This window comes from Euphorbia lathyris, chromosome 1 (genome assembly GCF_963576675.1).
Source record: "Euphorbia lathyris chromosome 1, ddEupLath1.1, whole genome shotgun sequence".
NCBI lineage: Eukaryota > Viridiplantae > Streptophyta > Magnoliopsida > Malpighiales > Euphorbiaceae > Euphorbia > Euphorbia lathyris.
The window spans coordinates 87,155,592-87,170,522 of record NC_088910.1 but is presented as its reverse complement, the minus strand read 5'-3'; the positions used below and the strand labels follow the sequence as shown (position 1 = coordinate 87,170,522).

At 35.3% G+C, this 14,931-nt stretch overlaps 2 protein-coding genes across 3 annotated transcripts; one reads left to right on the top strand and one right to left on the bottom strand.

Moving 5' to 3' along the window:
* The first annotated feature begins 476 nt into the window (after nucleotides 1-476).
* Nucleotides 477-7,035, top strand: LOC136205301 (uncharacterized). 2 transcript variants are annotated; one of them, XM_065995838.1, is made up of 3 exons: nucleotides 477-676; nucleotides 785-1,391; nucleotides 4,145-7,035. In XM_065995838.1, the coding sequence occupies exons 1-3, from the start codon at nucleotides 645-647 to the stop codon at nucleotides 6,767-6,769; spliced, it is 3,264 nt and encodes a 1,087-aa protein (XP_065851910.1). In that variant the 5' UTR covers nucleotides 477-644; the 3' UTR covers nucleotides 6,770-7,035. The 2 variants fall into 2 exon arrangements, with proteins under 2 accessions (XP_065851910.1, XP_065851916.1); XM_065995844.1 differs by having other exon boundaries at nucleotides 750-1,391.
* Nucleotides 7,036-7,488: 453 nt separating this feature from the next.
* LOC136211040 (HVA22-like protein f) lies at nucleotides 7,489-9,100 on the bottom strand. The gene is made up of 5 exons (XM_066002561.1): nucleotides 8,986-9,100; nucleotides 8,852-8,878; nucleotides 8,124-8,246; nucleotides 7,799-8,045; nucleotides 7,489-7,711 (listed from the first exon to the last, which is right to left on the bottom strand). The coding sequence occupies exons 1-5, from the start codon at nucleotides 9,030-9,032 to the stop codon at nucleotides 7,685-7,687; spliced, it is 471 nt and encodes a 156-aa protein (XP_065858633.1). The 5' UTR covers nucleotides 9,033-9,100; the 3' UTR covers nucleotides 7,489-7,684.
* Nucleotides 9,101-14,931: the final 5,831 nt, after the last annotated feature.

Sequence of the window (14,931 nt, the reverse complement as noted above, 5' to 3'; positions counted from 1 at the left end):
TAAAATTTTGAAACAAAATATCCAAATCGCAAAAACTAGTGTTTTTTTTTTACGATTACAGACACGTTTTTCATGTTTTCAATGTCAAACATATAATCACATGCATAGTTAGTCGGATTTAGTGTGTAAGATTATTTTTACGCATTATCGATTCCGAATATGAGATTGTTAGCTTTGATGCCAATAAATAATTCAAATCATAAACAAATTCATATAAATATAGGGAATCGAGTTGCTTTTCCTAGGGTAAATTACCATTGACATTGAGTTTATTAGTGTCTTTAGATTATATGGTTAGCTTCATATCTGTAAATCGGTGAAAAATGTATATATACTTTTTTTTTTACTTTTACCTATAATCTACTAAAATTGATGTATATGAAAAAGATGAGATCACTTTAGTGTTGTGTTGCGGTCTCATAAGTCGCTGTCAGTCATAAATTCGGGGAGAAAAGGGTGAGCTATCATCACATAACATTACCCCACTCTCTCTCCCTCTCGACACCGGGAAAAATGAATAATATAATCTGACATCTTTTTCTCTTTCCTTTCTTCACCTCTTCTTCTTTTTCTCTTTGTTTTCCGGCCATGTCAACAATTCAACCTCTTCCCAAACACTAATTTCTTAGCTCAGGAGCAAGAAAATGACTGTTGCAACTAATGGATTCTCTATTCGGTAAGTTTATTCTTTCTTATTTCTTTTTTCAGGAAGAATAACGTTATATAGTAGGAAATTAATTGCTTTTCAGATTTGGTGTTTTTTTGTTTGGTATTATGTGTGCAGCGAGTACACCGCAAAGATGAGGGCGGTGGATGTGACTAAATGCTGGCCGTTTACCGCTGGTGGTGGTGGCGCGAATGAAGTTCAACAAGTACAAGCTCTTCTTCCTCCTATCACCTTCACCAAATTCCGCTGGTGGTCTCATGAGCTTGACAAAATTAAAGAGCAAGGAGGACGACTTCTCGTCGGAATTTCAGGAAATGAGGCTAAACAGCTGGAGGAGAATTTGGAGATTGTGTGTCCGGTTTGTGGGAGTTTTATGGCGGCGACTGTTAAAATAGCCAACAATCATGTCGAGGCTTGTCTTGCTCATGCTGAAAGAGAGGAACGGAGGGAAATTAGGATGCAAAAATCAAAATCCAAATCCAAATCTCCCAAGAAAAGATCCATTGTTGAGATCTTTGCTGTTTCCCCACAAATTGACAAGGTTGATGACGATGATGGCGAGGAAGAAGAAGAAGAAGAAGTACATAAAAAGAAGAAGATCAAGAATAAGTTAAAGAAGACATTGATTGCTACCAAGTTGAAAATGGAGCGGAAGAAAAACAAAATAAAGAAGAAGAAAACGAAAAAGAAGAACAATTCCAAGGGGTTAATATCAAATAATAAGGTATGTGATATGATATCTATCATAAAATCTCGTCGTTAATTACTTTCACATCTTTTGTGATTTTATGTGCACATTTTGAACAAACCCTTGCTATCCATTTCAAGGAAAAGAAACAACAGTTGTTGACTGTATCTATACTGTAGGCTACTCGATGCTTTTCAGTTGTTTCTCATGTGATTAAAAGTATGAAGATTAATTACAGTACGATTTAGATTCGTTTTCCAAATTTTCATTTCACTTTCTGCTCCAAAACACTGCTGAAAAAGCTGGTTGAAGACTGTATATATTTAGTTGGGGAATCAGAGTTACCAGTCTACCATGTAAGACTACTTGAAGCTATTTGATATCAGTACTATGTGGGGAGATAGTTATAGAAAGGGTAAATAAGAAAATGAGAAGTTGGGTTTCATATAATTGGATTCTGAACCCATAATTTATTATGTTCTTTCAACCAGCAATTACGAACTATATTTTATTGATGTTGCTTAATTTTATTCCATCATGCTTTTAAGTTTACCATGCCTAATTCCTACATATACGTTTTGGTTCATTATTTCTTGTGAACATTTTCTAAATAAGGAAGAGATCTCATATTAGTTGCATGCAGTTTCTTGCTGCATATATATACTGTTGATATTTACATAGGTAAAGTGAAGTTACTTAGTAATTACATATAGGTGAATTTTTTTATAACGATGAAGACATCTCAGATACCTTAATTATATCGCTGTTTCAGCTAATTTCTAGTCTTGTATGCCTATATGTTTCTATTCCTTTCATTTCTAGTCTTGCATGTGCCGCTGTTTCAGCTGATTCTAATAGAAGAGGTGATTATTCAGCGAATATTCTTCTTGGGAGTTGATAAATTATCTTGATATAAATAATTCCAGTTGTGGTTGGCTTACATATTTTATGATGAATTTTATTAGATTGTCAAGCAAAATGTTGCAAAATACGGGAGCCTAGGATTTTTGTATTAGATATGCTGTATAAGAACACCGAAGTATGTAGCTAGAATGCCATAACTTGATTAAATTAGAGCTTCTGATTATGTCCCTTGAAAGTCATCTGGACAGCGTATAACAGTGATCGAAGATCGTATTGAAGTAAAATCATAATGTTATTGTATGAATTGGCTAGGATGACATGAAAATCCGGTTGTGGTCTCTTATTTTCAGGAGATAATATGAGTAATTGCTTAAGTATGTATTATCAGAGCTTGAGTGTGCATTCCACTTCATGAACAGACGTTTATGCTCAGGTTTTTCATTTTAGTTTCAAAAGCACAGTGAAATTGCTGTAAATGTATGTCTGGGAATTTTATTTTGCACTTATGATATAATATTTTCGTAATTATGATATATTATTTATAGTTCTATGACATAATTAATCATATATGTTTTGCAGGCTTCTTGATTATATGAACTACATTTATTATTTACATAAAATTGTATTTATTATATCATGCCTTAATTTTCAGTGAAGACTTTGAAAGTGTGTCATTGAAATGGTGTGTATAATTTAGAAAACATCAGGGAAAAAATTAACTTAATAAACGTTGTAGACATTAAAAGAATAAAGAAAGCAATGGAACCCAAACATCCCATATCTTCTACGGCGTTATGTGAATACGTTCTAATATAGAAACCTGCCGCTGATCACGTTAACATGGTTTGTTGCCATGTTCAAATATCTTTTTAGTAGCAGTCTTTTAATTAGAAGCATAATATATAAACAAAAGAATTAAACAAGGTTATGCACGAACAAAAAAAAACATAGCAAAATATTTAATATACCAAAGTTGTTTGCCAGTAAATTTATTTAGAGAGTGGCATTGATCGATGAATTTTCTGAAACATAGTTCAATCTGATGCTTTTCATATTTTTCTATGCACTACAACATTTACCTATTATTATCCATGTATATTTTAGGGCACCCATAATTTTTCAACTAAGCTTGTTCTCCTTGCTCTTTTTTATCATTATTGTTATTTTTTATTTTTTTTTGAAATCCCAGTTTCAACACAAAGGCAAACTTAATAATGACTATATGATACTGTTGCGTAGTATTTTGAGACTCCTAAATTTCAAGGTCGAGCATTACTTTTCAATATATTATGAGATGAAACATACACAATATGAAGTACGAACCATGGATGATCTTCATTTTCTATTTGAGGTATATAGATATATAAACAAAGAAGAAAAAGGAAAAATAGAAACTAAATTACTCCATATCGGTAACTCCTATTTACTTTGATCATATGCTACTGCAGCATTCTCTCTGAGTTAGAATTGAACTTGTCTGCTATAAGTTAAGCTTGATGTATTATACTGCCCATACATGGCCGGAAAAGAAGAAATCTTCAAGTAACTTGAAATCATATTCTCTTACCTCATTATTTCTGGTGATCATTATAAGATGTCACTGTGCAGTGCTTTCATTATAAAAACGCATGGCATTTCTTCAAAATGAATTATTAAAAAATAAACTGATTCTATTTGGGAAAAATTAATTAGATTGATGATCCTTGCTTTTCTACAACAATACCTTTTTTTTACAGCATTTGCTTGTGTCGTCATACAATAAGGTGCTTAACAATGATGTTTTTTTAACAGAAAAAGGGGAAAAAGGAAAAGGAAAGAAAGAAGCAATGTTAACTTAGAATATGTGGGAATCTATTCTGATGATCTAATGACTTGCTTGTTTAGTGGTAATGCTCATAAGCTTAAATCATCAATTGCTTTTTCAGGGTAATGTTTGCAAGTTTAAGCCATCAACTCCAATGCATGTGAATGCTCCATTTTGCAATAAAGGGATTGTTGGAAACAACAGCGATGGCTTTTCTATCCACAGAAATAAATCAAGACTAAAACGCTGTACTAAAAAGCAGCTTGGAGTTAAAGAATCAAAACGTAGTGTGAAGCAACAGAAATCAGTTGCTCCTGTTCGTGGTATTCTCAAGGACAAGAGAAAACGCATTCCTCCAAAGGATTCAGATACTTTTAATATGCCAGGTAGTAGTCAAACGATGTGTTGTGAACTTCAACATTTCGACAAACAGGTCAGATTCTCAGTTAATGATGACATACCTGATCAAAGGGCGAAAAACTGTAACTCATCAGAGAAACTTGTTTTTAGCAAATATTTAAATCGCCTTGCTTCTCAGGCGGAGCAGGACAGCTCTGAAGAAAGTGATAAAGAAACAGTGGCTGCAGCCATGTATGAAAGTGTTGACGCCTATCTAAGCTCCAGAAATGGAACTGAGTTGCAGACTAATAACAAACAGTTACCAGCTTCTCAGAATCCTATTGCCATGCTGGATTTTCTGAGGCTGCATCAAGAAAATCAGCAGCTGGTTTCAGACAAATCGTCCCCAAATCGAGGTACAATTTACGAAAACAACTTGGCTATCTTTGCTCAAGGATGTCATAATGCGCCAAATAATCCCATAGATACTGGCATTTCGAGACTTATTCCCACAGTACATGAAGCCTGTCCTAGTTTGCATTCTCAAGTATGTGCTAAGATATCCATGGCTTCCAATTCTAGAGGGAAGTCCTCTAATTATTTTGAAAATCAGACATGTGGATTTGCCGCAGGGGGTGCATCGGCAAGTACAAGGTTATCTACTCAGCCATCATCAGCTTCTGATTTTATTGGAAGTGCAAAGGGGAAGTCTTCATTTATGACTCATAATTCCATCAAGGGTATTGGTGAACAGAAATTTTCATACCAACCTTATTGTCATGCATCTCCAATGGTGGCTCCAGAGTTGAAGCAAGGAGTTGGTGGTTTAAGTGAAAGGTGCATAGATGGGGAATTTTATGGGTTGCCTCTCAATTCACAGGGTGAATTAGTCCGGTTGAGTTCAGGTGGTAGAGTTGATTTCGACCAACATAAAAATTCAACTATGAAAAGTTCATGTAATTCTTTTTCTCCTAGAAGTTTGGCGGAGTTTGTCCACGAAAGACATCCCACCTGGCAAGATGTTCCAAAAAGCAAATTAAATTTGCACAGCATGCATAAGAACCATAATATGCACTTACCAGCAAGATTTGGTGTTAATGAGTTCTCAGATGCTGGAATACTGGATTCCCATTTGCTAAATTCCGAGGGAGGAAGCAATCCCAGTTCCTATCCATTGGATTCAAACTCGAATTTGATGGGCATCTCTTTCAATCAGTGTAGGCAGTATGATCAAATTCCGAACTGTGAAGGAGTTCATATGACTCATCTAAATGAAAGTTTAGATAATATCTCGCTGAAAACTGCAGCACCCACGATGAGATTGATGGGTAAAGATGTAGCGGTTGGTACAAGTGTTGCGGAGGCGCAAGGTTTTGAGGGTGGGAAATTTTGGATTGGCAAGGCAATCATGCAGGGGCATTGTCCTATAACTACTGCTTTGCATCATGCCTTACCGAATTTACCTATTCAGCACGATAGAATTGTTTGTGGAGCACTAGAAAGATCAATGGATATGTTACCTCCTTCAATGGAAATTGAAAGAAATCAAGCCTTGCTGAACAATTTCCATATGAAAGTTCAGGGACCTAGATCATCTCAACCATATTTGGATTGGAAAACTAATACTGCATTGCAGAAAAACGGACTTGCTATGGACAGAAATGCTTATGCTGGTTATCAATCGCCTCTTTCTGTGTGCACTCCATTCGGGAAGTTACACAGAGAAGCCAACTTGCAGGAATCCTTCATTCCAAATTTCCAGCAGAATCTGGTAAGTGGAAGGAGGTTACCTATTGACGTTCCCTTTTTGCACCCAGAATGTAGTGAACATGTCTCTTCAGCATCTTTCCCAAGCACATCGGACAACCTGCCACCGTGGCTAGTAGATGCGAAAATACAAGCCAAAGCAGCATCAATGCCTTATGGTCTTGTCGATGTGGGTGGAAAATATCATCCCTATGCTACAACAGGAACTGATTTTCTGACTACTCCTAACCGTCCATATGTACTTTCACATCCTCACAGTTGTGCATTTCAAGACCCGCAGATGGGGAGTTCACTAGGCTCAACATTGTTTGTCCAGCCTCCAACCTATCCTTTCAGTCATGGAAGGAATTCTAACTCTTCCATGATCACGAGTCACGGGAACAGAATCAACCTTGGAGACAGAATGAAGTTTGGTGTTGATGTTGTTGATAACTGCCAGAGAATCAAGAAGAGGCCTGCTGCAGCCATAAGCGGTGATATGTTGAGGCCTACCAAGATGCCTAACTTGATCCAGGAAAGGTTAAGCAATGTAATAGAGCTACCAAGAAACAATAACTGTGGCAACGAATATGAAGCCGATTTCAATTGGGAGGAAGGAATTGATGCAGGCTGTAGGGCACATCGAAATCGGGTCCTGTGAAACTAAGTGCAGGAGATAAGCACATCCTGAAACTCGGTTGGAATATAGTTGAAGATAATTCCAGGCTCAGGCTCAAGCTCATCCTATCCATTCTTCTTTCCTTTTTCCAGATAATGCTTTAGATTCTCAGAAGAAACCAACAATGTTTTACAAGTTTTAGTGTTATTGCTTTTACAGGTGCTTAATTATATCTAAATGATGTAGCTAACCCGTGGTTGAAATCAAATTTTAATTCAACAAAGTTTAAATCCTTGTTTGTTTGGAACAAGTTTCATGTAAGAAAAGAATTGATTTCTTGGTAGAATTCAAATTAATTATTAATTCTTTTACTTTGTTTGATGGATATAATTCAATTAATAATTAATGATTTCATTCATAAATTTTCATTAATACCCTTGTTAAAAAAAGAAGGAAAAAGAAAAGATATAGGTTGGAATTTTAGCATAAAATTTTCATAATCAACACAAGAGTTGAGGGGAAAAAGGGGAAAAAGGAAATGAATTGAATTGAATTCCTTCTAAAAGTAGACACTTCTAATATATATATTTTCCTTGAATTGAACTCGGTTAGTGTTTATTTGAATTGACAAACCATTATTATTCGATACAAATTAATTTGTACAGTAGAATTTCTCTTTACATTATGGTGAAACTAACCGGCTAATGAAAAATGAAATGCATACTATTTTATTAGAAAATAATTTAAATGTTAACGTACTCTGAAATAATTATTTTCGAGCTTAATATAGTATTATACATACTAAAATTTCAGATTTTATTCAAATAAATATCAATAGATTGAAGTACCAATGGTACTTTTACATATTTATTTATTTGAATCTCAGTCTGTACAAAGATTAATAAAACCAAATATACAGACATATTATATTAAGAAAAAAATCCCTATATCATTTGATTAGTGCCTCTTGGCTTCCTTCTCAGCCTAAAAAATGAAGAAAAAAATGAGTTAGAATAAAGAATTGTAAATTAATAGAGATATATAAAAGAGTATATAATATATTGAGCTTACAGCAGTGATAATTCTTTGAAAAGCATCCCAACCATATTGGTCAATATAGTGGGCAACAGATTTCCTAGCATCAAGGCTTATCATCTCCAGAACTTTTCTTTGATTATCGGAGTAGTTTCCGTTCACTCGGCCGACGATTTTGACATATTTCCTAATAAAGTTCTCGTAGATATAAGCTGCTCCGTTGAATACAGGCAACACCAGCCACATGCAAAATAACAGCTTTATGTATGGCCAAAATGGCAGCCTGTAGTGTACGTAGGTTTATAAATAATCCTATATATTTAGATGAATGATTAAAATATAGTATATAATTATTAGTTACCAAACAAGGATCTTCCAAGTAGATAATTCGAATAGGGAAATGAAGGAATATAGTATCCAGTAAGTTAGCCATTGTTGATCATCATGCACCGATGGGCTTTCGATGGCTCGCAGCGACGCGTACCTGTCACATGAAATAAACAAATTTAATACTATCAATTTTGGAGAAGGAAAAATAAGGCTGTAATCCAACCTACAAAGAATTGATGGACTCGAGCTCAACATCATAAGCTGGTCAACGTTTGTTCATGAACTAATCGTTATTTATGTTCATTTGAAATTTCTTTAACACAAAAGATAAAACTAAAGTTATACTATAGGTTGTTTTGCATTTCTCCCATTTACAGAAATATTATTATTATACAAATAGTTAAACCAAACTTATCCATGAGCTTGTTCCTGAACCTATAACCGAACATACTCGTAAGCTTTTGAACGAGTTTCACTGTACTCAAACTCAACTCGTTTATAAATGGAGCTAAGCACGATCCAGCTTTTATCTGAACATTTTATTTAAAGCCCTAGTAGAAAGGGGCGAAACCGCCCCTCCCTAACATCACTTAACCTATAGGTAAAAGTTATGTTTCATAGGTTATGTTAGCTGGACTCAAATATATTCAAGTGTGTCATTTATTTAGATCTAAAATTGCTCTAAAATTCCACAAATATATCTGAAGTTAAAATTTTAGGGATGAAATTATAGATATCTTAATTAAAGCAAGGACTTACAAGGGGAATAGAAGCATAACTCCAGGGCTGTTTGTTAACACAAAAACATAAGATTTCATCAGCAAATTAATGGATTGAATATATATGAAAGAGATGGAAGTCAAATATTTAAAATTAAAAAAAAATGTACCCACCCCACAAAGGCATCTAATCGCTTTGCAATAACTCCAATAACACCCATCTTCAAATGCTCTATATGTCAAACAAATAATGAATGTGAAGAATGAAAAATTAAGGTTATGAAATATATAATGACTTTTTTTTTTTTGTGTTCCTAAAACAAAGTAAAGAATTTAGATAGGGTTTTCTCCAAGACAAGAAAAGTAAGTAAAACCAACACTTTGGAAAAGGTATTATTTTTCTACATTCATTTATAACATCATCAATTACCTATTTTTCTCATTCAAAAGCATATGTAAAGACTAAACTAAACTACTTACATTTATATTCTAAGGATTATAAACTATTTTCTGACTATTCATCTTTTTAATTTTTTTTTTTAAAAATAAGATCTTCATTTTTCAAGTACATTGACTATTCAACCAATATAAATTTTTGAGTTAAAAATGATACCGCGACACGAAAAGTTATGAACATTTCGATTAAATTGGCATTTTCAGAAACCTAAAAAAAATCAGACCCAAATTTATTGAAAAAGGAAAAAGTACTGTTACAAACAACCCGAAACAAGCAGAACAAAGTAAGACTAAAAATAAACCATTCAAAAGCTACTTATTTCACAAATATCATCATTAATAAGATCACTCCAAAAATCTGGAGCCAAAAGATCTATGTTTGCAGGCTTATTTGCCACCCAACTTCAAACACAAATGTAAATAGCTAACACTTTTTTTTAATTAAATTTGATTTTATAATTAACCATTTTGTTAAGTAAATATTTAGGATCTGTTTGTTCAGTTTTTCCGAACATTTTAGTGTACTTTATACCATGAATGTTTTATATTTTACCAAATATTAATAATTAATCCGTTAATAAAAAATAGGTAACAACAACAGTAAATAGATACATGTAATATTAAATGTATAACAATAATAACAACAACTATTAGTTAAGAGAGGAATCAAACCGACTTTAAGTTGTTATAATCAACTAAATTAGTAATAGATTAGAATTCAATGAATAAAGATTAAAAAGAGAGAAAGATGATTATTATGCATATTTAGTAATTGTGGAAGGAGCAGTATAATAATATGTTTGAGGTTTTGTGATTGAAGAGAGTTATCCTGTCCCACATGTCGTCGTCTCATTTCCTTTATCAAAGAAAAGATCTTTTTCTTGTTCCAATGGATATATAATTTTCGAAACTCGACACAATTTTACAACAGAATCTGCCTTTATATATTCTAACAATAATCATTTTTTGAATAAATATCAATTTCCACTTTAAATGCAAATTAAGTTCAATTTTAACTTTATATTCTTGAAATTTTGGAAAAGCTTGTTTTTCACTGTTTAAATCAAATATTTCAAATAAAATTTTGTAGATAAACTGAAGCTGTGCTACATTTTTGGTTGGTATTTGTTTGTAACTAACACGGTAAATATTTTAGGCATTTTAATAAAAAAAAAATTGCAATTAACTTATGTGTGGGAGACTTAGTTTTTTAGCATTTTAATGTGTTTTTTTTTTTTGTAACTATAGCACATCAAATATCTTAGACATACTTAAATTTTGAAAGGTCAAATGTGACAGTTAAATAACAATCAACCCAACATTTTCAAATTTTTGGTAACGTAATGATGAGAACATCTCGTCTAGGGGCCCAACGGGAGGAGTGGGAGGAGCCACATAGACAAATGGGTCAGACCCGGAGTGACACGTTGTGTCACCTTCCGCACACCGTGTCACTCGGCGTGCGGAGCTCGTGTGAAGCAAGGGAAAAATACCGTGGAAGATCAGAACTGGACCCACACGCCATGTGGGTTAAGTGGCACGACGTGCGGGGTTGTAGGAGTTGCCTTCTTCATCAAGTTGAATTAAGCGAACAAAGGCTAGAACATCTGGATTTACTATTTTGCCACTGAACTATTTACTGTTTTGCCACTATGCTTATTTTCCTTATTACCCTTTGTATTAATTATCCTTATTCTATCCCTATCGTTCCTTAGTTGCTTGAAGCCCTAGTGAGGGCATTTTAGTACCTTTACGTAATCTATAGGGAAGTATATAAACCCCCTTATTTGTAATGAAAGTAACTTTTATGAAATTGAATAAGAAATAACCTCCATTGTTGAGAGCTTTGTTCTTATATTTGGGGTTCACCTCTTCAAGCTAGGCTTGAGAAGAAACATCTTTGTGGATTTAAGATTAAAATCCTCACTTCGAGACCAATCCGTATCAGTTGGTATCAGACCCGAGTCATTTTTCTTCCCGGAGACTTATTCTTCGAAATGGTCTAACCCCGTCTACCACAAGAAGCTATGGAATCCTATGACAAGAGGGTTGAAGAGATGAAATCTTGTATGAAGGGGTTTAAATAAACTCTCATGGAGCAAAATGAAAGGCATAATGCAAGTATGAGAGAGTTGGCTCTCTCCATTGAGGAACTCAAGCTTGAGATCCAAAATCCCCAACCACAACCCGCTGGAGGTTCTCACCAGAAGCAAGAAGTGGCTATTCGGCCTTAACCCCAACGACAACCGACTCCACCACCATCACCACCCCTAGGTGAAATCTTATGCAACAACAAATGGACCCTCATGTCTCCATTGAGGAACTCAAGCTTGAGATCCAAAATCCCCAACCACAACCCGCTGGAGGTTCTCACCAGAAGCAAGAAGTGGCTATTCGGCCTTAACCCCAACGACAACTGACTCCACCACCATCACCACCCCTAGGTGAAATCTTTTGCAACAACAAATGGACCCTCATGTTCATAAAGTAAGGCGTCCTAATCCCGTTTTTATTCACAATGTCAATAGTGATAGTGATGGGGATGCTTTTGAGCCTAATAGGATGCTAGAAATATAGGTATTCATAATGATGTTGATATGGTTGGCCATTGGCATATGAATGCTAGAAATAGGGATATTGTGAATGATGTTGATGTACGTGGTCATGGAATGAGAAATTATGTTGGCGAAGACCCTTATATGGAGAATGTGAATGTTAGAGGGGGATATGGTGGAATTTTGATAGAGATTATGCCTACAAATTGAAAATTGACTTACTTTAATTTGGGGGTGAGCTTGACATTGAGGGATTTCTTGAATGACTATTGGAAGTAAAAAGGTTCTTTGATTATGCAAGAATACCGGAGGATATGAAGGTTCGGTTGGTGGCATATCGATTAAAAGGTGGAGCCTCAATTTGGTGGGATCATATGAAGGAAGAGAGAAGAAGAGGAGGAAGGGATGTTAAAAAAAATTAATAAACTTAATTTTGATATAAAAAAATAATAAATAAAAATTAAATAAAGAAAGACATGTATGGGTTGTCAAAGTCTTGGTATGGGGATTGTTTTTTATTTGTATGTTGAAAATGTCAAAGTATGAGTTTAGTTAAATGGTGTCATTGGTATGTTACAAGTAATATATATATATATATATATATAGAAATACTTAATATGGAGAGTATGTTATTGTATGAAAAAAATTAAAAATTGAATAAAAGAGTGCTTTGTGCCATTTGTGTCAATTTTTCTTAGTTCTCCAAATTACATATCCATTCCTCATAAAATTATAATTTAGTCAACAAAGTGGTATCAGAGGCATATTACGAGAGTCAGTCTTCCGCCAAATAGACCCTATAAAAAATGTCAGACGGTCTCAAACTTCCTTATCAATACCCTCAGCTCACCAAAACCAATTATTCAAGTTGGTGTATTCGAATGAAGGCGTTACTCGGATGTCAAGATGTCTGGGATATTGTCGAAAAAGGCTACGTAGTCCCAGGTAACGAGGCAGCGTTGACACAAGCAGAAAAAGATACTCTGCAGAAAATCGCAAAAGCGATCAAAAGGCGCTTACTCTCATCCATCAAGGTTTGGATGAATTAATGTTCGAGAAAGTAGCCGAAGCTACCACCGCCAAACAAGCCTGGGAAATTTTACGAGTTTCTCTTCAAGGGGAGGAGAAAGTTAAAAAAGTTCGTTTGTAGATGCTGAGAGGAGAATTTGAGATGATGAGGATGAAAGAGACGTAGGCCATTAGTGATTACTCATCCCGAGTAAAATCTGTCATAAATCAGATGCGGCAGTATGGAGAAAAAATTGAAGAGTCCAGAATTGTTGAAAAAATTCTACGATCACTACTACCAAAATTTGATTATGTAGTGGTGGATATGGAGGAGTCTAGAGACATCAGTGAAATGTCAGTTGACGAAGGTGTAGGGTCACTACAAGCACGAGAGGAGCGGTTTGAGAAACGAAGAGAAGATTTCACAGAATAAGTCTTAGCAACAAAGGCTGTGTTTAAAAATAGCGAAAGTAGTCAGTCCGGCAGAGGACGCGGAAGAGGTCGAGGAGGAAATGGTAGAGGATGAGGACGTGGCAGAAGTCAAGGCAGAAATGAAAACGGCAATAACAACAATGACAGAAGCACTCAATTCACCAGAGGCAGAGGAAGAGGCCGAGGACGCGGTCAATGAAGAGGAAACTGGAGGCCAAATGAAGGACGTGACAAGTCCAATATTCAGTGTTATAATTGCTCCAAGTATGGTCACTACGTGGTAGAATGTTGGAGTCCGCCTAAGGAGGTAGAGGAGACTGCCAATAATATTAAAGATGAGGAAGTAACTGGCACTGTGTTACTTACCTACGAAGGTGAAGAAAGTCGCAAAAATAATATATGGTATCTTGACAATGCGGCAAGTAACCATATGTGTGGTGACAAGAAGATGTTCGTGGAGCTCTATGAATCCGTTCGCGGTAATGTTGTATTTGGAGATTCCTCCAAGGTTCCTATTACAGGCAAAGGAACAATTCTTATTCGGCTAAAAAACGGAGCTCACCAGTTTATTGATAATGTTTATTATGTTCCTAGCATGAAAAGCAATATTTTGAGTTTGGGACAGTTACTGGAGAAAAATTATGAAGTTCATATGGCAGATCGGAAACTACTCCTATTGAATGAGAAAAAGGAGTTGATTGCACGAGTACCCATGGCGAAAAACAGAATGTTCACAATTAACATTCAGACGGACGTGGCCAAATGTTTGAAAGCTTGTGTGCAAAGTCCCCCCTGGCTTTGGCATTTACGGTACGAACATCTCAATTTTGGAGGACTGAAGCAGTTGGGACAGAAGCTGATGGTAAACGGATTGCCTCACATTGACCAGCCCCATCAACTATATCAAGGATGTCTTGTTGGAAAACAATTCAGAACCAGTTTTCCAAAGGAGTCCATGTCAAGAGCAAAGGCGCCACTTGAGCTAGTTCACACAGATGTGTGTGGACCGATCACTCCACAATCCCTGGGTAAAAATAAATATTTTCTACTTTTCATTGATGATTATCGTAGAAAAACTTGGGTGTATTTTTTGAAGGAAAAAATAGAAGTTTTTGAGACATTTAAAAAATTCAAAGTCCAAGTGGAGAAAGAAAGTGGCCATTTTATTAAAGCACTCAGATCAGATAGAGGTGGTGAATACATGTCCATCTCTTTCAAGCAATTTTGTGAAGATCATGGAATCCGTCATTTCCTTTCAGTCCCTAGATCACCTCAACAAAATGGCGTAGTAGAAAGAAAGAACAGAACTATGCTCAACATGGTGAGGAGCATGTTAAAAAGCAAAAATTTACCGAAGGAGTTATGGGCCGAAGCAGTAGACTGTGCTGTCTACCTGTTGAACAGATCGCCAACTGTCAGTGTTTGGGATCAAACTCCACAAGAAGCATGGAGCGGAATAAAACCCAGTATTTCTCATTTGCGTGTTTTTGGCAGTGTTGCTCATGTTCATGTACCGAATGAAGAACGCAAGAAGCTAGATGATAAAAGCAAGAAATATTTGTTTGTGGGCTATTCAGAACATTCCAAAGGGTACAAAATGTTCGATCCTCAGACTCAGAAAATCTTCATCAGTAGAGATGTCACCATTGATGAAGAAGCAGTTTGGGAC